Raw genomic sequence first — 24164 nt, forward strand, 5'->3', positions numbered from 1 at the left:
GTTTCCGAGAGTTTAATCTAATCTTGCGCAAATAAAAAGTCTCCCTTTGTGTCCCTCCTGCTGTCCATAACCACACACAGGCTCACAGGCGTGCACGCATGTGGGCACAGGAGAAATACACCTGGAGAAGCAGGAGCCAGCATCAACCCATGTGTTACACCCAAGCTCAGTTTAGAAATGTCAGCCCACGTTTAACCCACAAAGCAAGCACAGCAGTGGGGCTGTCCCTGCCTGTGGCAGGGGACTGGAATTGGATGAGCTTTAAGGTCCCTTTCAACCCAAACCATTCTATGATTTGCCTTGCATGGGGGGAAGGCAGAGACATCTACTCAGCTGCAACTAAAATCCCAGCGGCTTCTCAAAACCAGACCCTCTTCTTCCACCAGCTCCCCAATATCCCTGGGGACAAGACTTCAGAAAGACAAGAGGATAACAACAACCCTGACCCTGCCAAGAGCCAGCACTGCATCCCTATGTGAGTTTCATGCCCAAATCCCAGCACCGGACTCCTATTAGGTGTGTTGCACCAAGAGATGTGGAGCCTGAGAGAAAACCAGCCAGCAAATGGACAAGGAGGTCAAGATCACTGAGTTCATCTCCCAGCCACATTCCCGCTCTGCTCTCGCCAGGCTCCACATGTATAAACTTTTTCCATGCATCTGATCTTTTTAAAGGAGCATGATTTACAAACTTCAGGGATTTTGACCTTAAAACGCAAGCAGCCCCGCTGCACGCCAAAGCATTAGCATCTGATTGCATAAGCAAAACAAACGGCAGCAAAGGGAACAAAAAACCCAAGATGCTCCGAGCAGGAGGATGGGAGCAAAGTCATTTTTCACCCGAGTTTCCACCCGAGGTCAATGCCTCTTTAAAGCTCCCCTCGGCCACTCACTTTCTTTCCCAGTCAGTATGCCCTTGTCTCATCCCTGCTCTTTTACTCAGGGGCCTGCATGTAAATGGATGTACCTGACCCGGTGACCTCCTCCTGCCCTTGTTCTGATGGATGGACAGTAAGGCCAGGAGCCCACCGCGCTGATGTCCCAGGTAAAACCCTGCTCCCTGCACAGCATCCTTATTCTGCCCCTCCCAGGCCTCAGACTAACCCTGCAGTACGCTGGTATTACGAGGATTCCTGGTCTTTTGGTGGCTTGGAAGAGGCATGAGGACACGTTTGGGAGAAGATGTCCATTGGTTTCAAACCAGATCATTTGCAGAGAGTCAACAAAAGTCTTCTCTATGAGACTATGCATGCAAGGGTGGCAGGAATTTGGGCCTTTCTCCCTCAAAAGACCTCAATCCCTATGCTCTGAGCTACCCAAGATCCTTCTTAAGCCCCAGTGCTGCTCCACATTGAGGTGCCCACTATCCAGGACCTCCTCCTGTTGCTGGATGTCCGAGATGGAACAGAGGAGCTTCTAAGAGGCTTTGCAACCCTCTTCACATGTGCCCACTGCAAGCCCATGACCACCAAGACCCTCAAGCCTCTCCATCCCCAGTTTATGACAAGCTCAAAGGTGCCCGAGTTCATCCCCCTGCTGCTCCAGTTCCCCTCCATCCCAGCCTTCCCGAGGCGCAAACCCATGTCAGAGCTAGCGATGGGGGAAGCCGAAACGCACACAAGCATTCCCAACAGCAGGGTTCAGCAGCCGAGAAACCTTTCTCAGGGTAAGAGGAGGCTGTGGAGAGGGGGGCCGGGAGCCGAGACCCTTCCCACGCTCCCCGAGCAGCAGCGCGGGCACCATGGAAGCATCATCTCCCCATCTCAGGTTTCCACCACCGCTTTTCCCAGGTGCCCCCCGCTCCGGAGCAGGGACACCCGGGCAAAGAACCCCGGGCTGAGCCCCCTGTTATTTAGGCAGGATTAGGCTAAAACTTTCAATGCACTTTTGAACTGTTTTCACAAGCGCTGCCTCTCACTCCCACGCAGGAAGCGGGAGAGGAGCCGGCCTGTTCCAATTAGGGCTCCTCAGACTGAAGGGCAGCAAAATCAAGGGGGGGAAAAGGGAAAACAGGAGAGAAAGCCTGAGTAAAAGGGACCAGAGGCACATCTGAGAAGCAAGGACGGGTGGGGAGAAGCAGTGAGCACAGGGAGAGGTGCTTGCTGGGGATGTGGGGATGAGATGGGACCAGGCAGCACGAAGGCGAGATTTGGTTCCCCTTCCTGCAGCAACTCACCGGAGACCAGATCTGCTTCCCTCTGCAAGGAATAGCACAAAAGGGACAGGCATTTGCTGCTTTAATTTAAAATAAATATATTTCTTTTTGAAAGAAAAAGAAAAACAATTCTTTTTTTCTCCTTCAAGCAGTGAAAAATAAATACTGTGAGATGAAAGCTGGGCTTCAAGAGAAAAACAAGAGAGGAAACCGAAAGCCCACACTGCTTAGCCTGCAGAAAGCACAACAAAGCCGGCTTTCTTCGGGCATTCAGCAGCTTTCTTATGGAGATGTGGTGTGTCATAGGGGTGAGCTCTTCCCCTAAATAAAGGGCCTGAAAACTGCCTTCCCTAAAAGCACTTCTTCCAAGTCTGGGCCCTCAGCAGTCACAGCATCAGACAGAGAGGAAAGGGAAAGGTGAGGATGAGATGGCAGGATGCTCCACTGGGCCTCATGCTTTGGGGTAAATGGTTTCACCCCTCTATAGAAGGGAGAAACCCTCACCTGGGTGCATGCTTGCTAGAAGAGACAGGGAGATGCCCGCAGAACTGGGCATAGGGCAGGTGAGGGAGGGTTTGGTTTCGCTCTGGGTATCCTGCAGCTGGGGAGGAACCAGGCAGCATCACCAGCAAGTGAATCCCAGACTGGTTTGGGTTGGAAGGGACCTTAAAGCTCATCCAGCTCCACCTCCTGCCACGGGCAGGGACACCTTCCGCTAGAGCAGGATGCTCCAAGCCCCTGTGTCCAACCTGGCCTTGAGCACTGCCAGGGATGGGGCAGCCACAGCTTCTCCGGGCAACCTGTGCCAGAACCTCACCACCCTATCCGGATTCCAACCGTGCTGCCCTCCTTCAGGTTCTTTCCACTCCCTCTCTCCTTCCCAGATTTATACTGTGGGTGTTGGATGGCGATCCTGGGAAAGCAGCATTCCCTGCAGTCCCAGGAGCTCACAGGGTGGTCAGCTCGCTCCATCCTCCCACTTTTGTGGGGGAGAGGGGGAAAGAAGCACGAGAGAAACCCCTGGACCAAAGCTAAGCAAAACCACAGGGCTTGAGTCAACGCTCGCTGAAGTTACAGAAAGTTTCCCCAGCCTCAGCAGGCAGGGACAGGACCTATGGATCATCTTCCTGCAGCAATGGGAAGCAGGGCTTCCCTTGGTTGAGGGCTTTGCTCCATCCTCCCCATTTCAGCTGCACCGATGGAGAAAAGCACAGTGGAGATGCAGCCACTTCTGAGGCTGGGGACTTTGGCCACAGCTCAACAACGCTCCTCAGAACTATGCAAAGCAGTCAGCAGAAAGATTTTCCATCAAGACAAAGCAGCAGCAGAGGTGAAGTTGTGCTCTGAGGCTGGTGTGGTTTAGCTCCACTCAAAACCCCCCATGCAAGGGCAAAACGCTCTCAAATCAGCTTCAAAACACCTTCTGCAGCTTTAGATTTAAGCAGCATCACAACTAAAACCTTGTGCAACCTGATGGCAGAGCCCAGGCTTAAGGCAATGCATGCTCCAGGTCAGCACTCCAGAGACATCCAGGACCAGGAGGCGCAGCCAACGCAAAGGCAGCAAGGAAAAGCCTCCACGTGCCCAAAGCACTCCTGCTCGGGAGCCAAAAAGCCTCTTCTTGCAGCGGTCAGGCCCTTATTGCCTTTCCCAATCAAACACCACGTGAGCCAGGCGTCCCCTTGGAAAACAGGATTAGCATCTCGCTCCCAGGCTTGTTTGCCTCCGATCTTCCCTTAGCAGGGCTGGGAGGAATGCTCCCTGCCTCGTGCAATGCTATGAGACATGCTTCTCCTGTGATAATTCGCTCTAATCCCTGCTAACCGCGCTGCTAAAGAGCTCTAATCCCCAGGCACAGGCACACAGGCACTAATGGGAGCGCGGGGTGGGCTCAGCAAAGCCTGTAATGGACACCCAGCCCTGACTGAAAGGAGGTCAAGTGTAAATAGCAAGTCCAGGTCATGCCCGTGTATCAGTGCTCCAGCTCCAGGAGATGCTCCTTTGCAGACAAGCGGCTAAACCCCAGCTCCTCTCAGCCCAGTACCAGCAGCAAAACACAAACTGCTTAACAGCAATATAAAAACAAAGGGGAAAGCCCCCCCAAATCCAGCGATCCCCATCAAACAACTACTCATTTGCCTCTTGGAAGCGTGCTCAAGAGATTCAAATGGCTCATGCCTGGGACCAGAAGCCTCTTGAAATTCCTCGCTCCCCACAGGCTGGGCTAGGAGCCCTGCAAAGCCTGGTGCTGGCTTCACCACCACAGAGGCTTCCACAACCACAGGAGCATGGCCTGAGCCCTACCAAAGCAAACTCACAGCTGCGCTCTGGCACTCTACGGAAGAGGCAGTGGTCCAGGACATCCCCACCCAGTGCTTCTCACCATCTGTGAGCATACATTTCTTTCCAGCCAGGTTAAAACCAGGACTTTGGCTGTTCTCACCTGATGACGCCATTTGCAGCTCCTTCAGTGAAGTGACACATCACAGAATGACAGCATCACAGACTGGTTTGGGTCAGAAGGGACCTTGAAGCTCATCCAGTTCCAACCCCTACCACAGGCAGGGACAACTTCCACTAGAGCAGCTTGCTCCAACCCCATCCCATCTGGCCTTGAGCACTGCCAGGGATGGGGCAGCCACAGCTTCTCTGGGCACCCTGTGCCAGCGCCTCAGCACCCTCACAGCAAAGAGCTTCTGCCTAAGAGCTCATCTCAGTCTCCCCTCTGCCAGTTGAAAGCCATTCCCCCTTGTCCTGTCACTACATTTGTAAGTCCCTCCCCACCTTTCTTGTAGGCATCCCAGTACCCTGACATGGATTTACATACAGGATGCTACCAAGGTACTACTGTAATCACAGCAGAGCAGTTCAGACTGAGCATTTCTCTATCCAAACAAGCCCCTTCTCTCTCCTCAGACATTAATCTCCCTTTCCGTCATCACCCAGGGATACGGACAGACACGCAATGGGGATTCAGCTCCAACACCTCCAGCTGCTTGCTCTGGGGATGGATGGGGCTGCCAAACCACACGTGAGAGTCTCCCAGAATGGGAAAGCAGAGATACTGCAAGGCTTGAGGTTAATTGGCAGTACATTGTGTGAGGAAGATGCTGTCAGGAAAGGGATGGCTGAGATCTCTTGGCAGGGCTGTCCCCTCGCAATAGGGAAAAACCTTCACTCATGTTAATCTCTTTCATCACCCCACAGAGAGATCTCAGCCCCTCTAAGCTGGCTCAAACACACCTGAAGAACATGCTGTGCCAACACATTTTGTAAGCAGCTACACATGACCTCACAGCTTGGGATGGTTTCATTGCGTATCTGCAGCCGTGTGAAATGACTCTATGCCCAGAATCAAGACCACAATTACTTGTGCTGCCCTGACCATGATCCAATACACTTCTGATGTAGACGAACTCCACTGATGGCCCTGCTGCTGGGAACACACTGGTCCTAAAAAGAAGCCTCTATTATGCTTGCCTCAGGAAAGGATTAGACATGCAGACACTCAGCCAAACACCTCCAATCTGTCCATTACAAGGAATTCCCCAACCTTTGCTTGATTTTCAGTCCAAGATGTGCATAAACTGATCTCTCTGTACCCTGGCCTTAGCCTTTCCCCCCAGGCTGAGTCAACGCCACGTCACACCAGACACGAGGGTACCACATGGCAGGACACAGTCTGAAGTGCCCTCAAGCAAGGATGATGTTCCACCCCTAAAATATCTCCATCCACATCAAAGTCTCTGTCCTCCACTAGCCAGCGCTCTCATTCGTAAACCAAGAATGTTTGTTAAAGCTGGAAGGGCTGGAAACACGCTGGTGGTGTCCATGCAATGCAAGTGCCTATTGGAAGGTGCCTATGGATAGTCCTACAGCATTCCTCAAGCCCAGAACACCTCCACGTGATGCAGAGAGCAGGAAGTTGCTGATGCAGAAGGGGTGAAGCTGATGACGAAGAAGCACCAAAGGCAGCTCCGGGTCACCTCCGGAGCACATACGCTGCCCTGGGGCAGCAAGGGACGGGGGCGAAGCTTGCCACATCCCTCTGCAGCTGCAGATTCCTGCCGCCCATCCCATCCAACCCCACCTCCGCAGCCTTCCTGGCCAACCCTTCCCTTCAGGGCAAGGCCAGCCAGCCATACAGCCAAGCTGGCAAAAACCCCGCGGACGATTGCTCAACGGAGGGGGCAAGTTGAAGCGTATCACGTCCCCCATGGATTGCAAAGGCCTTACCAGAGAAAGCCCTTCTTGGGCTTTTGATAGCATCTCCATACAGCAGGGAGTGTTCTGGCTCTGCACCCAATGAGCAAAGTGAGTATGTGCAGAGGAGGAGAACCAGCCCAAGAGCTTCACCCCATCCTCACCTGGTGACCATCACATCCCCATCTCACCACCCTTCTATCACCACACATGAGGACTCCAGGTCTGTCCTCCCGTATCAAGCCGAGCTGCCCAGTTGTCTTTGCAGTTACCAACAGAGGAGAGATGAGGGTGTTTATCTTTGAAACCAAACAAATAATTGCACAGGCTTTTGCAAACAGATCAGGTCAGAGCGGGGCTGGTAAATCTCAGCACTGTTTGCTCAAACTAAATAATATTAGAGCAAGGATAATCAATCACTTTAATCAACAAAAATATTTATAAGCCTTCAGAGCAAATAGTCAGCTCTGCCAGCAGCTGCCAAGAGATGGCAGGTAGCATAACGATCCACATACCTCTAATTCCCCTGCGCTAGATATGGATTTATTTCTCTGCATCACTGGATTCACTGCCACTGAAGACTTGCGCTTGCAAGTACTCTGACCCCTCCTCTCTGAAGGCATCCCTCCTCCCTCTCTGTGGCTCACAAATGCACACAACAGTCCCTGCAGCTGAAATCAAAGCCAAACTAGCTCGTAATATTCACTGCACACTCTGAGCATCTTCTCTATGCCTGCCGTATCTCTCACCGCAGCTTCATTTAATGTGAGGGGAGAAAAAGCCTAGTATTATTTCTTTTTAATCAGAGAAGGAAACTAAGGCAAAGACCAAGGGGGTTTTCCCAAGCACACCAGGCAGTTGAAGAGCTCTGAGATTAAGCCTTCTCCATCCCAGGCTGAGCACAGAGCTGCATTGCACCATGGATCCTCTTGGTTATCAACCATCCCAATACATGAGAATAACGGGTTTTCCCCATCAACCCCACCAATGCCTTCTTCTCCAGCTCCTGCTTCTAGGAAACTTCCCACCAGGAAGGGACCAGTGCAGAGACTGGTCCTGGGAAGATGAAGAAGGTGGTAGTGAGCCGGGGAAGGTGGCCAAAGATGAACTGGGCTCCCCATCAGCTTCAGTCATCCCTATCCCAGCGCCAAGGGTTGTCCAGGATTATGTCACCTTTTGGCCTCAGCCTGGAGAGACAGGAGAATGAAGGGATAAATCAGAGCAGTGCTCTGGAGGTGCTTGGATCTGCCCAGAGGAAGCCTGAGCTTGGAAACCTCAGTGAAGGCTGGGGGTTGAACGAGGCTGAGACACTCGCATCCACCCCGCGAGCAGCATCCGGAAGCTATTAAGGAATTACAGCCTCCCTGGCCCCGAGCCTTCCCCGGCAGAAGTGCCTGGGAGCAGATGGTGAAAGGGCTGATTGAGCTCGGCTGCTCAGGCCAACAGGCTATTAGGAGGAGACACAAATGGAGGAGGGGGCGTCATTTGGCAACTCAGGAGCTGGGAGCCCTTGCCAGGAACTCTGGGAATCCTCCACCAACCGTAAGAAGCTTGGAGGAGCTACAGCAGGGCCCTGGATGGGTGGCTTGGGGGCTGCCAGCTCCTGATGCTTAAGGGGCCATAACTGTATGGGTAGCAGGAGCCAAAGGCTGGTTCCTCTCCCCAGGCATCTTCGTCTCCAAAGGCAGCACAGCCACTGCAGTGGACAGGCATCCTTTAAGGGAGGCAGGATACCCTCAGAGACCTATATCCCTGCGGTCACAGCCCCAGGAGCTATGTGCTCCCGAGCCTTGATCCCAGTTGAGGAGGAGACATAAGGGCTATCAGCTCAGCAGCCCTGCCTGCCCCTGGAGCCAGCCTTCTTCCCAAGCAAATGCAAAGATACTTGATTTCCAACCTGGTCTAATCCCATCCCATGGGAAGGCACTGGGCATGGGACCAACCCTCCCAAACTGCCTTCAAAAGGGGATGGGACTCAAGTGACTCTGGATGGAGAGGAGATGAGAGGAAAAAAGGTCACAGCAAGAGCCATGTAGGACAGAAAATAAAAAAGCCAATAGGAAAAGGCAGTATAAATGTGATTCTAAAGTCATCCACAGTGCTAGCCCTGCAGAAGGTAATGCCAAGTGTCTGAGCAAAAACAGTGATGGAAGAACCCAAATTGCCTGGGGATGCAGGAAGGGTTTACACCCTCCTTGGGAAATGGGGGAAGAAAAAGGAGTGACCCCAAAATCAACACAACCCCAAGCCCTGGGCTCCCTGCCCGGGTAAACCAATTCCACACACCACTGCGCCCTGCAGGGGACAGGCACCAGCCGCAGGGCACCCTTGCCTCCGAATCCATCCCTCTTTTTCCAAGGGAGGGATATACCCAATGAGTTCCCCTGGGCTGCCTTGGCTGACTGCTGCGGCTCCTGAGGTTGGGAAATCGGGAGCCTCATCAGGGCTGTGCTGGAGGGGCGGGCACGGAGCAGCTCCATGACCGTAAGGGGATCTTTTCGGAGCAATCTTTTCCAAGACAAGTCATGAGATTATTTCTTGCCTGGAATTCGCTCCCGCGGCTCCCATCGGCCCCGGATTGCTGAGTCAAGAGACCGCCGGGGCTGTGCCCTCCAGATGAGTGAATTAACTGCCATAGGGAGCGCTGGGGCGGCTGGGGGGGGTGCGGGATGAAAGGAGGGAGGGACCCGATGACTCCTGGAGAGCCTTCAGGCCCCGGTTTGGCAGCTGCTTTGCAACCAAATTAGTCACCAGATTAGAGCACAGTTACACATGCTGGCACACGGCTGCTTAAAGGCACACTACCCCTTCCCTTTGCTTGCTTTCTTTTTCTCTGGCCTTCCCCCCCTCCCTTTTTCCTTCTTTTTAGGCTCTCAATGCATGCCTGGGACCAGCAAGCTCACCGGGAAGCTAAGGAAAAAGACACCAAACGGCTTGGGCTGGTGGTCCAGCCCTGGAGGCAGCCCCCGCTCCCTCCCCACCCCACTGATGTGATGCTGGTCCAGGCAGGTCACTCCATAGGATCCATATGGCCCCAGTCACTCGGGGCTGGGCTGTTTGAAAGCAGGAACACAAGAGAGTCATCCAGCTCGAAGGCAGAGCAGGCGCATGGCTGGGGCCTTTCAAGTCGCAAGCTTTAAAGCCAGCTTCAAATCTGGAGCCGCTTAAAGGGATGGAAACCAGCCCCAGTGACTAACCACCCCGCCGGGCCACAGCTACCGGGACAGCTCCGAAACCCCACTGCTGACGCTGGAAAAGTGGAACTTTCCCAGCACCATGGTGGCACCGGGCTTCCCAGAACCAGAGAAAACCCTCTGACATCCAATTCTTTTACATCCCTTCAAAAGGATGGGGCCAGCAAATGCCAAGGGGTCAGGATGCGCCACGATGCTGCTACCAACTTGCTGGACCCGTCCCATGGCTGATGCTGGGGATTGAGGAAATGAGTTTTTCCTCACTTCTGGCTGCAAATGAGGAGGAATTGCGTTTACTGACCTCACAAAACAGTCTGGAGAGACGGAGTGGTTGGGTAACACGCCTTGAGCGTTTGAAAAGAGAAAGCACTTGGCACTGAGCTTTAAAACCGCCTCTAACAATAATGTGTAAAAGAAGAAGAGAAAAAAAGACCCAAATTTCACATGTTCCACTACATCTTCTTTGAATTTTCCAGTGCAAAAAAAGCCAGGAGTACTCAGCTTTTGCAAGAAACAACAGAAGTTGTTTCTTTCTTCTGACAGTTCACGTTTCGGTAAACAATTTCTCATAACTTAAAAGGTAAGGAAAAAAACCCCACCACTTTGCTGCTTCTCGAACACTGACCGAAATGAAGTGGTTTTGCACAAACACGTGCAGACACCTATGAAAAAAAAGCTTTCATGTGGGTCAAAAAGCCGCATTTTGATTATTGCGATAGATGCTGCTGACACAGTGATGAAGAAAGCAACAGAAAACAAACCCCAAAGCGCTTCGTAGTGTCCAGCTCCACTTTCTGGGGTCTACGAGCTGCAGACATCAGTGGCAGCTTTCCCTGAGTCAGCAGTTTTATCCAGAGACCTCTAAGGACATTGCAGGAGAGGCAGCATCCCAGTGGGAATCCCAGCCTCCACAAGGACATGCAACCCACAATCTGAAGGGATGCAGAGCTGAGCTATTTGCCTCCCCCCAGTCTAGCTCCCAGGCCAAATCACAGTCAACCAGTATACTCAAACTGGAAATCCCAAAGGTCAGATGGGTCCTGGCCTGCCTGGTGCTGTGAAGGAGGCAGAGAGGTGCAGTAAAGCTTAACACACACCATAAGAAAACCTGTATAAGACATTGGCACATGTTGCCCAGAGACGCTGCGGCTGCCCCATCTCTGGTTGAAGGCCAGGTTGGACGATGCCTGGACCAGTCTGCTCTAGTGGAAGGTGTCCCTGCCCATGGCAGGGGGTTGGAACTGGATGAGCTTTAAGGTCCCTTCCAACACAAACCAGCCTGGGATTCTATGATTCTATAGATAGAGCAAGGAGAGGGAGACCTGGAGCACACACTGGGGATGCTCCCACGTCCCTGCTGCAGCAGAATGGGGGCACCGTGCCTCAGTTTCCCCTCAAACCATGTCTCATGAGGCCTTTCTTCAACATCTGTTGGGGTCAGAGGCCCCAAAAGCATGCATGCTGCATTAAAGAACAAGAAGCAAAGTCCCACTGGCTCCTTCTCCTGCGCTCCCCACCAGCCATCTGAAGAATGCCTTGGAATCATGTCAACTATTTGCAATGGGATTGGGGGGGGGAGAAGGGGCACAGGGAGGGGAGCGCGGGGGGAGCCACTCCACTTTTGACTCAGTGTCTGGCTTCTTTCATCAAATCCACATTCCTACTCATGCCATCACCCTCCGGGAAAGTGCGACAACGTACATAATCCATGTGGAGCCAATTTAACATCCCCTCCGCGTAAGAAAACGCGTTTTGTTCATTAACGAGCCCTGAATGCTTCAGCCGGGGTGAGGAGCCAGCCTGCAGCTCCACAACCACCCCAGCAACGTGGTCCTCAGCAGGGAAGCTTTCCTATATACAGCCATGTCCTGAAGCAGAGCAACATCCCCGCAAACCCACCCTGTGAATGCCGTCTTGGAATAACACTGTACTGGCCACCCCAGATGGGTCTCTGCCTCTTCTATCTTCATAGGAAAGGTTTAACAGGAGGCAAAAAAGCTGGAAAGTAGGAATTGCTGGAGGAGGGGATTGCTGTGGTGTCCAACACCCACCACGAGATGATGGGAACAGGAATTACAGTTTAGAGCCAGACAGAGCCCTGTTATCCCAATCCACACCAAGGGCTGCCGCCAGCACACGGCAAATAGGATGCTCACGGTAGATAGGATGCTCATGGTGACCTCTGATCTCCAACTCTCATTCCCAAACCACAGAAAGGAGGGAATTTTCCTCTCTGGAAAGGAAAGCTGCTAGTTCTTCCTCGCATTTGTAATAGGTTATATTTACAGCTAGAGGAACCAGCTGCTGTGCTACACCAGCACGGCATCCTGGCTTCTTGCATTACAAACAAGAGGTCCACCTGCATGGCGCAGAGCACTGACAGCAATTTGAGGCACGACAGCATAAAAACAAGCCGGAAATTACTGGGAGCCACCCAGCACATTGGAGCAGGGAGCAGGACAACTCGGAGCACTGGTGGATGCAAGCGCCAAGAGCCTTCAGCTGAACACAGGCTGCCAAGGAGGAGCTCAGGCTTTGCATGCAAACATTAGCAGGCTGTTAATGCTCCTCACTTTCAGGTCTATTGTCTACAACCTATGAGGCTGGGGCTTTTAACCCAATTACAACCTGAAACCACCCTGATTTTATGCCTTTTCTTGGCCTCATCTCAGGAGCTGACATCAAATTATACATCCCAGCCGGATGCGAGACCCTCCGGTGTGCATTCAAGTTGATATTCAGGTAAAGCCACCTGCAGATTTGCATGTTTTCAGGTAACTGCCACCAAAGGCTGCTGCACTCAGAACCCCAAACCTGGATAGACCAGGACAGCGCAGATCCATAGGCTGCATGTGCATGCAGCAGGGCTGAACCCAGTTGTGCAAGAGCATCTCAGCCGTTATCTCTGGAGCCATCTCATCGAGTTTTGCTATCAGCAGGACTCAAGTGCCTCCCTCCCCTCGAATTCCACTGCACCTGGGAAAAATGTAGGAGCTTGTAGGAGAATCAATAAATATTTATTGTTTAACCAGCAGTATTTTGACTGGAGATGTAAGCATGGCCCCGTGCCAGTGAAACCAGAGCCTTCTTGGCCAGCACTGCAAACAAATCTTTTTCTGTATCTAGCTGGAAGATTATAAACTACACAATGAGGAAAAAAGAGAAGGAAAAAGAAACACAGGCAGCGAGCAGCTTAGTCACGGAAGAGGAACAAAACTGCTGAGATGTAAAACTATGTCGTGGGTTTATAAAACATAAGAGGGATGCAGGCCAGATTTCTGGCTGAGGCAGCTGTACCGTTTGTATCAGGTATACATTTGTCCCACTGGCTTCTGCAGTGATGAGGATTTGTGCTGGATCAGAGCATGTATTGCGGCCTTCAGTGGAGCAACACTGATGTGGATGAGCTGCAGAGTGGCCCATAACCAAAAAGCAAACATGGGGAGTCAGGTCTTGACCTATGGAGGCAAAATCTTGTACCCATCAAAGACCACAGATCCCATGGGGAGCCCCCAAGCTCACAGTGCAATGAAGAGTCAGTGGCTGGCTCCGGGGGCATTTTAATGATCCAGTAAGGCAGATAATCCCCTCCTCCTTCACTTGAGTTAGTCCTCTGGCACCATCCCATCAAGCACGGATGAAAATCTGAAAGCCTGGAAGATGCCACCAGCTCCAGCCTTTGGATCCACCATCCCAGGAACAGCAATGACACTTGCTCTCCTAAATCATGTAATCTGCTCACCTTGAGAGCAAAAAGGAAAAGACCCCCTTTCCTTGTCTGGGAGAAATCCACTTGGATTTACTCCTTTCTTCTTCAAAATCCCATCTGATACCACTACCACGTCTGAAAACAACCATTTGGGATGACAGATCTGCAAGTTTACATCCCTAAATTGTGTTCAGACATGGTTTTACTCACACCTCCCTCTTCCTCGAGTGCCTGAGATGTATCTGCTATCACCAAAACAGCAACTAGTGAAGAACCCACCATCCACACAGCGTCAAACTGTAATCCAGTGTCTAACCACAGGCCAACCCTGGCACCCTAAACCCACACAAGAGGGATCCATTCAGGATGGATCCATTCAGGATGATGCAGCCATATTCAAAAGCTGGCTCCACAGGTCGAACTCAGCATGCCACAGTCCCATTGGAAAGAGCACACATGTTCCTGGCTCCCTGCTGCCTGCCAGCAATCTGCTATGGATTTGGGAGAGCAGGGATGGCACAGGACGTGCTTGTCAGCTCGCTTTGGAGAGCTCCAGTGCGGCATTCCAGCATGAGGCTGTGTTATCCCTTCATTTTATAAAGCCTATCAAAGCATGGCACACTGTAATTACATGGCAAATTAGCAGCCACTTCGTGTAACAACACTGTAATTACACACTTGTTACATGCTTTGGTGAGTTTATGATGGAAACCTGGAAGGAATGGGGTTCTGCTCCTCTTTCCTGGAAACCTCACTCCCTGTACCCATGTTAAAAATGGTTTAGTCAAGGATATGCTTTAGACCTGTATCCCTGACAGAAAAGTCCACGGAGTTGCCCTCTTTTCGACTCTTCCCACCTTTTGTCCCTTAAGTAGGCAGAAGGTGACACTAAAAAGGCTGGAGCTGGTGGCAGACGGTCCCCTCCCTCCAGGGAAACTCTCATTCCCCCACCCTAGCTGGATACCACCGTAATGGGCATTTTGTAAGCACATAGACAGATAATAGCTCTTTTTCAGCTCAAATTCTCACCTCCTCCACAAGCAATCAGCGCTGAAAATGCCAGAGGAGCCCAAAGCCCTCAATTTATTAGAGTTTTGCCCTTGTTGGCTGATGATTCATGCCCACACAGAGCAATCCACAGCTAAAGCCGAGCTCTCACCTTTGCTGTTAATGCAAAAGCTTTCAGGAAGATGCCAAATGCAATTCTCTGCATCCCTGAGGTCACTTCACCTTTAGAGCTTGTTCCCCTTCCTCTTTTGCTGGGCTTCCACGCAAACCCTCTGGCATAGCCACTGCAAGCCACCACCAAGACAGCTCTCATAACAGCAGCAGGGAAACTGAGTCACACAGCGGCTGATACAGCCATAGGGACCAGCCTGGAGTGCTCTACAAGGATAATACAGGATCAAACCTTCCCTTTTGGAAAAGCAGGTCCTACATCCACATCCACACTGCGTGCAGGCTGTCTGCTTCCTGCGGCAACCACTGCTTCAGCTCCTTCAGCCCTGACCTGATGCTGTCCCAGACCCCGAACAGAGGGAAAAGCTCTTGCCAGATGAAAATACACCCCTGGGATGCCACCCCCACGCAGGCCAATGGGAACAACGCCTCCAGCTCCCAGCTGCCCTTAAGCCCATGGGGTGGTCCCATCTCCCCACAGTCAGGATTCCACACTGCCTTCTGCCCAGATTCCTCTTTTCATGCCAGGCCAAAACAAACCCACCACCATGCATGTAACACACCTCCAGAGAAGGAAGTAAGAAGGGAAGTGGATGCAGGAGCAACTCTGCCTCACCAGGGACCCCCAGCATCACCCACCTGCATTACAGCCTGTGTACCCTGTGGCATCCCCCGAGGGCAGCAAGTCAGCAGCTTCATTAGTTATCTCAGAGTACTTGGGAGTCCCACTTATGGGCTGCCAGCTCCCAGCAAGGGGTGTGGAACTACTCTTAACTGGCCACAGAAAGCAAAGGGAGCTTTGCAGAACTGGAGGAAACACACTAATTTGCAGAGGGCAGCGTTTACTAGTTGCAAGGTGAAGTTCCCACTAGGGCTGATTTTCACATAGTTTGGAGCTTTGCTGTCTGAAAAAGAGCCAGTAAACTAAATCACACCATCCCACTGGGAGATCAGTCATAGAATCCCAGACTGGTTTGAGCTGGAAGGGACATTAAAGCTCATGCAGTTCCCCCCCCTCCCCATGAGCTGGGGACACCTTCCAATAGACCAGTCCTGTATCTGCAATCAAATGTGATGTTACCATCTCCTCTATCATATCCTATAATGAAAACGCATGCACACACAACTTTCATGTTAAAGGAGCAGCCCACCACTGTGGCTTTTTGGCTCCTGACCTACTCATCTCACTCACACATTCTTGCTGGCAACAGCAGGGAGGAATTTGGCGTTGGAAGCTTTGTACAACTTCACATCCCTTTTGGGTTATTTTTAAATCCTTTGGACACACTACAAATCCCATCGAACTCATACACGCAGGAGTGGGCTGGAGCTGGGTTTCATTTCAGGGGTGTGAGGGGGGCACAGTACCAATGCACCTCTGCAGTTTTACACAGCATCAAGCACCTGGCACATTAAACAACTTGCACAATTGAAAACCTATGACTGTAAGGACTCTCCCTGTGTGAGGTTAACCCTATGGATCCCGTGAAGCAAATCTGCTTTGTTGTTTGCTGGTGTGGAAAGGAACAGGGGCCAGACTCTGTCTCAGGGAGGCCAATGCCCATTTTGAAGACGGCAGTGGGCACATTTGATGGCACAGAAACCAAGACCAAAGGCTGAACAAGCCATCAGAAAGCAGTTAAGTCCTCGGTCTTATGAGGACTTAAGGCTGAGGGACCTGGGGATTTAGTCTGCAGAAGAGAAGGCTCACAGAGGACCTCATCACTCCCTACAACTGCCTGACAGGAGGATGGAGCCAGGAGGGGACTGGGCTCTGCTCCCAAGGAACAAGGGATGGGACAAAAGGAAACGGCCTCAAGCTGCACCAGGGGAGGTTTAGACTGGATCAGGTAAAATTCCTTCACCAAAAAGGTGCTCAGGCATTGGAACAGGCTGCCAAGGGCAGTGCTGGAGTCACCATTCCTGGATGTGGCCACAAACCATACAGATGAGGCCCTCCATGCCATGGGTTAGTGGCAGCCTTGGCAGTGCTGGGTTAACAGTTGGACTTGATCTTAAAACGCCTTTTCCAACCTGGCTGATTCTATGAAGCCCAAACCACACAGGAGCAGAGAAAAACTATGTCTCCCCCACATCGCTGGGTGCCAGTAACATGTAGCAGCATCCACACTCCTCTCAACATCAATCCAACCAAGCAAGAAAGCTACAGCATCCTCTAAAAAGTTGAGAGGGGAAATGAGGTTAAGCCAGCTAATTGACAGCACTGACCTTTTTGGCTCACAGCGTTAGTGTAGCCACCAAAACAGAAGCCACTGCAGCTGAAGCCGACAGGGAGTCAGCTCTTTTTTACCTTTTGGGGTTTTATTTTTCAGCTCTCTTCCTGCTGAAGTTTAAACTTTGGGTCACCTCTAAAATGCTGTCACAAGCTGCAAAAGAGCTCTTGCAGAGAGAACAAAACGAACTTAAGACAGGGTCCTCACTTCAGGCACAAGGCAGTTACATTGACCCAATGCTCAAACACCTAAACGTGCCCCTGACGTGCTCTCACCTCTCACCCATGCCAGGAGTGCCTAAATTCAAACAGATACGTTGGTTTGAACTGAAAAACAACCCCCAGGTGTTTCTCCCTATCCCGTTTTCTTCCCCTTGCAGCAAGCAGGCTGCTGTCACCACCTGAGTAAGTCTCCAGTGCATGTTCTTTTCACCAAAGCTGCAGGAAATAGGCACAAACAGCTCAATTCCACCTTCAACCTGCTCTGGAAAATCGTCCTCGCTGTCCCTGTTGCACTTTGAAGCCGGGTCTCCTTCCAAGCCCACACCTTAAAGGCAGGGTCAGCTTTGCTTTTGGGGGCACACAGCCCCAAAAGAGCTACAACAAGCAACCAAGTCCTCTCTACAGCAGGGAGAGGGGGAAGATGGATCATGCAAAGCCATGTCCCTACACTGGAGACTACGTAGCAGATCCTCCAGACGTCTGCTTCATTACCGGAGCTCTGCAGGCGAGCTGATGCTACACAAGCACCTACTCCAAGCCGGAGCCGCAACCCCTGTGCGCTCCAGCACTCGGCTGGAGCTGTCATTTCAGTTCGCACATGCAGCCTGAAATCCCATTGCCTGGCAGGAGCTGAGCTGAGCCCCTTCCCGGGTTTCCTCGAAACTTGCTAACTGGCAAAGGAAGGCGCAGCTCTAATTCGATTTTCTTCGCCGCGCCGGCGCTGCACAAACCCAGCAAACCTCCACCGCAGCGGGAATTACAACAGGGCTCACTTCCCCCTCCCTTGCACCCTTGAAAAAGGAGGGGTTTGCCCTGCAGACCCTCCAAGCTCCATCCTCTACCTCGACTGAGCAAGGCAGACATCAGTCGAGCGCCCGGGGTCAGCAATCAGACAACATCAGTATGTGAATAACAGCCCTTATTATGGTAAAGACTCAACTACGAGCATTAACCGCAGCCTGCTGAACTTATCGCTACAACAGAAAAGGAACCCACACACTTTGAGCAACATGGTGCTATCGTCCCTGATAGCTCCTGCACCCTTCCTCCACCCACTCCTCCAGATCCAGAGAGGAAAAAGCAAATCAAAGCAGCGGGTTTTCCTGGTTTAAATCTAGACGAGGTACCGCTGGAGTTTTGTTTCCTAAATACCACGCAAGGTATTTCCAGCGAGGGATGGGGGGGGCTGTCCACCCCAGATAAGCAGCTTGTGCTGGGCTGCCAGCTTTCCACTCGGGAAAAGACGGGGTGTCCCGGGGTTAAAAAACAACCCATGGGAGAGCATCTCCGCCGCTCCCAGCCCGAGGTGCTCGCCTACATCCCCGCAAGGATGCCAGAAGCATGAGGAAAGGCGGCTGGAGGGGCGGTGGGTTGGTGTTTAAGCAAAGCGGCGGCTTGAGGGGGGTGGAAAGTCTTCAAACTGTTCGGAAATTAAGTTCGCCTTCTCCTTTCCCCCAGCGGTGCTGCGGAACAGAGCCCGGCGGGCGCCGCTCCACTCCGCCGTGCCTTAAGGGGTGGGTTTCATTTCCCCTTCCCCAAAACACCCCCCATAAACCCAAACCCCAACCGTCCCCGGTCAGACATATCCCCCCCCCCCCGCCCAGCCGCCCTGGCTACGAAACAAGGGGGAGAAAGGGTGCAAAGGGTTCCCCGACGAGGGGGACACAGAGACGGGAGGGCGCTCACCGGGGGACGGGAAGAGCTCGCTGTCCACCTTCTCTGTCTTGATGATGGTCAGGTCCACCGCCGCCTTCATGGCTGCGGCGGCGGCTACTGAGCCCCGCCGAGCGCGGAGCGGGGCGCCCGGGCGCCTGCCTGCCTTCCTCCTCCTCCTCTTCTTCCTCCTCCTCTTCTTCCTCCTTCCTCCTCTTCTTCTTCCTCTTCTTCCTCCTCCTCCTCTTTCCTTCCTCGCTTCCTCGCTCCTCTCTCCCGCTCCGCTCCCCCGCCGCCCCTTCCGCGCTCCCTCGTTGCTGCTCCGCTCCGCCTCGCCCCGGCGCCACCGCCCCGGCCCGGCCCGAGCCGCCGAGGGGAGGACGTTGGGCCGGCCCCGAGCGGTGACAGCGGCGGGTGGGACCCGCTTGTGCCCGCCCCGGGGGCGGCTCCCGTACCCGGCGCCGCGGGGAGCGGAGCTGGAGCTGCCCCGGGGGGAAAAGAAGTGGTGGGGGCACGGGGTGATGGAGGTCAGCGCAGGCAGCGTGAATTTGGGCGCTGCTGCTGCTGCGCTTGCACCCATACCCCGAAACACGAAGGGAACGTAGTGTTGGAGTTTTAGCACGGGAGAACGCGGCAGGCAGCCCTGAGCCAAGGCGCTTGAAACCAGTTGCTTTCACCCTGCTTGTCTGGACATGAACCTTCCACACTTATATGGCCCCTTCCATTCTCACATCACCCCTCCCTCTTGTACCACCATTGCAGCTGCCCACTCGGATGCTCTGCCACCCGCTAGCACATCTGAATCTGAATGTGTGAGCATTAGGGCAAACTGTGCTTGCACCGATGGTGGCTGTTCACGGGTGTGCTCTGTACAGATTGGAGGCCGAAATGGCTTGGGAACGGTCTGGATAAAAAGCATCTTGAAGATGCAAGATGGGTGTCACGCCAGCATGGCATGAAGTTAGCAGAAGAATATCGTTTTTCACATGAAATATGTTTTATTGTATTTAGGGAGCACAAACTTCAGACCACAAACGGCAGAGCAGGAGGGAGATTATGACTCACAGACTTCAATTTACCGGTACGAGTGTTAAAAAAAAAGTGATTAGCAACCAGCTTTTGTGGTTCTCTCACTCCGAAAGTCTCAACAGCCTCCAACACACTGGCAGAGATGGCCTTAGATGAGCATCCCGGCTGCGATGGGGCAGCCATACCAGCCAGCGCTGGGGCTCAAGGCTGCCTGCTAAGCCATGGGATGAACCAGGGTCCTGCCTGCAGTGAAACCTTAAAACGCACCGAGAGATGAGCTGCAGATGCAAACGTTGGAGCTCAGGATTATTTCTAGCTTTCACAGTTGCCTGAGGCATGTTTATAGAAGGAAAACTTGTGTAACTAAAAGAAGCTGCGAGGTGCCAGGGCCAGGAATCAAGAGCCTGATTCTGGCTCGCACAAGCAGCCAGTTTTACCAAGGCAGATTTTACTCAGAGCTAACTAAGCAGGGCAGGCACTTAGCTCCAGCCCATCAGGTACCTCGCCCATTGCCAAGCACTTGCATTTCCAACTGCACAGGCAATTTTGGCTTGGCAGCTCAATTATGGGCAACCTATTCCTGCAGAAGGGCAATAGGAGCAGCAGTTCGCTCTGTGACCAATATAAGCCCTCTCTCCAGTGATTCCCATGTGCATTGGAGAACCTGAGCTGTACTCAGGCAGAGGACGAGGTGTGAAACCTTGGGTGGTGGGTCCTTGGTTTGAAACCTACCACAGGAATGAACCTGGAAATCTGGAAGTGAAAAGGGGATGGATGTAAAGGATAAAATTTGGTCCCTATTGCCTCTCCCCAAACAGGATCATGTGTGTGCACCTGACCTTCATTTTGGGTTTCTTTTCCCACAGGGGATGGACAGCAATGATTGAAGGAAGCAGCTATTGAGAGGAGATTATGCAGAACGCTTCCAGTCGAAAAGCAAAAGGGGATTCAGGAGAAACAGCTGCCTTTCTGTATGATCCCTTCCAGAGCAGGCTTGGGAAGGGAAACCTGATGCAGTTATCACAGCCTGACAATCTTCCCCTTCCTACACTTCTCTCTGCGCGCTGCAAACATCCCGGGCGAGTATGGGAGCGTGCGTGCAGGGCCGGTTTACACAGCTGCCATCAGCAAGCACCTGCGGTCCCAACCGTATTGAAGTGACCCCAGCGCTCCCCCCTCTCAATAATCCACCCGCTCAGAGCGAGCAGCCTCCTGCAGCAAACCACAAGCCCCAGACTGAAACAGGAGGCACACAGCGAGGTCACTGTGGCTTGTCTGAGTGGGTGCTGATGGGGATGTGCTGTCCATCCCCCATTCAAGGCTCCTGTAAGCAGGGATGGAGCTGGTGATGGGCACCAGAGGAGGCAGCGGCTCCTCTGCATCTGTGCTTTTAGCCTTGCTCCTGTGGGCTGACACATTTGCCTGAGCGCTTTATGGTCTTAAGGGCTGGGTGAACTCCAGTGCACCTGTGAAGGCGTTCCTTCTCTTCTGGACCAGAACAAAGGCTCTAATAAAGATCTTTCTCCCATCTTGTGTGTTTTTTATTAGGGAAGATGCACACGTTCTTGGCATCCCGTCTCAGCCCTGATCTTGCAAAGCCGATGACACTAAGCCACAGCTTGGTGCAGCATGGCTGCGGCAAGGCTTTGAGCTTCTCCACTCCCCAGCCTCACCCCCCTTCCACACTCCCCCAGACTCCTGTTGCAGTTTGCTTGTGCGATGTACGGCAGCCCCTACATGTGGGGAAACTGGAACTGCTGCCAAGAGTAGCACCAGGGTAAAAACCCCAAAGTGGAGGAAAAGAACAGAGAGGCTGCGGACAGAGATTTCCTCCCAGGGCAGCTGAATCTCTCCTTCGAACTCGACTCCGTCCTTAATTTGTGTTCACTTCAGAGCCTGCAACATGAAAGCCCTGGCTCTGAACTCCAGCTGAGCCGCTCAATGGCTCAGTGTTCACAGAAGGCATGGAAGGAATCCATTGATTAGTTTCTTCAGCTGGGATGTGACCATTTGGAGTCCAAGACCTGCCAAACATGACTTCGCCTCAGCAACTGGTTCTTATTTGCTGCTTACAGGCTTTTGAAATATCTTTCCTCTTCCACATCCAAGTCTCACCCTCCTTTTCCATTCCGTCGTTATTCAACGTTAGTATCTACTCAGGCTCTCTCCTGTCGAGGGAGGATGCTGGGTTGCGGAGAACAGCCCTGCAGCCATTAATACAGCCAAAAGATTTTGCCGTTGATGGCAGATAACCATCTACCCTCCCTCCACAATGCAGCCTGGCTGTTTTTAAACCTTTGGAACAAAGAAAGGACGGGCAGTAATGCCACATTGTTCCAGGGACGCTGACTAACCTTGGTTTCAAAGAATAATAATAATCACTCATTTAACGTCGAGGAAAGGTATGACGAGACCGCAGCCTTTGCCGTGATTTCCGAACATGCAGTGGGCAGGAATGCTCTTCCATGACCTCTCTCCAAGCCGGGGCCAGCTCTTTCCCTTTGGAATAGCCGAATCCACTCCTGTCATGGCCCTTTTACCAGCAGACAGCTGTTGGCTCTCCTCCAGATGTTAGAGCTGGGACAGCTTATCCTTTCCCTCGGATTTTCCCATTGTCCAGGCTCAGGGTTAGGTGTTATCGGCAGTGTGGAGACGGAGCTTTTCCGAGCACGGCTGCTCCCAAAACGTGGCTACCTCTGGGGTGAAATACAAGGGCTCCGTAAGAACACGGAGCAACACCGCCCAGCTGTTGTGGACAGGAAATGAAGAACACCATATCCAATTAAACCTGCAGGGGGATATTTATGGCAGAACGCAATTAGCCAAATTGGAGCCTGCCCCAAAACTGCCATGGGATTTTTAATGACTGCAAGCGGCCAGGGCTGCAGTTTGATGTTTTGTCAAGTAAACAATATCCAGAGGGCATGAGGCTGAAATCAGGAGCAAAAGGGAGGCGGGGGGGAAAGTGTCGTGTAATTCCAGGGAGAAACGGAGACATGAAAGCATTTATCGTAACGGGGACATTGTTGGCAAAAGCAGCAGCCACCACTCTAAGAAAGGAAAGAGCAGGGAGGTGGCTCTGGGTGTGGAGGTGGCCCTCTGCAATGAGAGGAAAGAGCAAGCAGCTGCCATGACCATTCCCCAAGGGAGATACCTTTCCTGGAATTTAAAATGATACGAGAAATTCTTTCAAGCGCTGTAATAGCTGGGAAGTGTTTGGGTGAGTTGTTTTACGCTGGTGAAAGGAGGCTGGATTAGTAGTCCTGGTGACCACAGCCTCCCTTTTTTGGCTAAGCACAGGGCATGGAAGCAGAGCTGGTTAGTCAGCACGTACTGTGTGCTGTCCATAGGGAAGGCAGGCTGCTCTCACATCTAGCCTTTGTGACCATCACGGAAGCGTCGGCTCCTCCATGACCCGCATGCCTGTGGCCTCTGGGGTCCCCTTGCTGCTGTGGGGCTGGAGTCATCCTCTGCTGCCTTCATTAAAAGCAAGTTTCTGTTCACCCTGTGGAGATCCAGACTTCAGGGCCCTGCTCAGCCCTGAGACATCATTTCTGTCACAATACCATCCTCTGATTGCCCTCCAGGCGCGAGCAGAGGAAGCCGCCTCCGAGCCTCCCCGACTCCTGCTCTCATTAACTTCCCAGCAGAGATGGCTCACAAAAGCATCTTTGTGGCCAGCAAGGAGGGAGAACTCCAGCTCACACACATCCCCACAACAGCTCCGGTCCACACACTGTAGGTACCTCAATCAACAGCCTCACAGAGCTGCTTGAGCATCTTCAAGTGGCTCCTGCGATTGGTTTCCCAGAGGTCCCATGCTGATTCATAACCTGATTAGCTAAGCTGGGCTCCAGCAATGTAATTCTGCCTTGAGTTTCTGTGGCGGGGGGTGCTGTCACTCACTTGTTACCCTGCTGGAATAACTTGCTGGCTGGAAAATCCTGGTAAGCTGTTCTGCAGCGCTGTTTGCTCTCGGTACGTTTTCCCTCTCCTCCTCAAGTAACAGCACTGAGTTCTTGGTAAATGTAACCTGAGGATTTTTGCTGTTTAACTCCTGATGTTCTCAGTTACTCCTAAGCACGGGCAGATTATACACGTCAAACCTTACTGGAAGACCTCTCATCTTTGGTCAGGTCTCTTGGCCAGCCTCCTTCATAGCAGAAACAGCCAGCTCAGACTTAAACAGTACCTCTGTACTTGCAACTTCACCTTTGGCATTCACCAGTCTCTAGTGACAGGTTACTGATGGTTTCTGCTGGTCTTTGAGATCCCTTTCCCTGGGACACAGGTGAGGGATTACGAAGCAAAGGCGGTGGGACCATTGATAATCAAGCAGCTCTCTCCATACAAGTGTTAGTATTCTCTTATAACTCTTATATGCTCTTTCAATCCTTCAGAAAACCCACCACCATCAATAAAAAGACTCACTGCTTCAATACCAAGTCACAGCCACATTTCCTTTTCATGAAGGTGCCAAGAGCCACACAAGCACTTCCCAAGGAAGGTTTGTCCAGCATCAACCTCTAGAACACAAATTCACAACCTGAGAAACAGCAGCCACCATTAAACACACTTGCACACAGCA

General features: G+C 52.3%; 1 protein-coding gene across 4 annotated transcripts in view; it reads right to left on the bottom strand.

Moving 5' to 3' along the window:
- Positions 1-24164, bottom strand: part of ETS1 (ETS proto-oncogene 1, transcription factor) — a 68276-nt gene that overhangs the window by 22203 nt on the left and 21909 nt on the right. Inside the window, exon 1 of one of the 4 annotated variants that reach the window (XM_065696917.1) lies at positions 18581-18905. The exons of the other annotated variants lie outside the window; for them this stretch is intronic. Within the exon in view, the coding sequence (XP_065552989.1) occupies positions 18581-18650 (70 nt within the window). The 5' untranslated portion in view covers positions 18651-18905. Of the gene's footprint in view, positions 1-18580; positions 18906-24164 lie in introns of those variants that run through there. 4 annotated transcript variants of the gene reach the window in all.

The sequence above is a fragment of the Lathamus discolor genome, chromosome 17 (genome assembly GCF_037157495.1).
Source record: "Lathamus discolor isolate bLatDis1 chromosome 17, bLatDis1.hap1, whole genome shotgun sequence".
Classification (NCBI taxonomy): domain Eukaryota; kingdom Metazoa; phylum Chordata; class Aves; order Psittaciformes; family Psittacidae; genus Lathamus; species Lathamus discolor.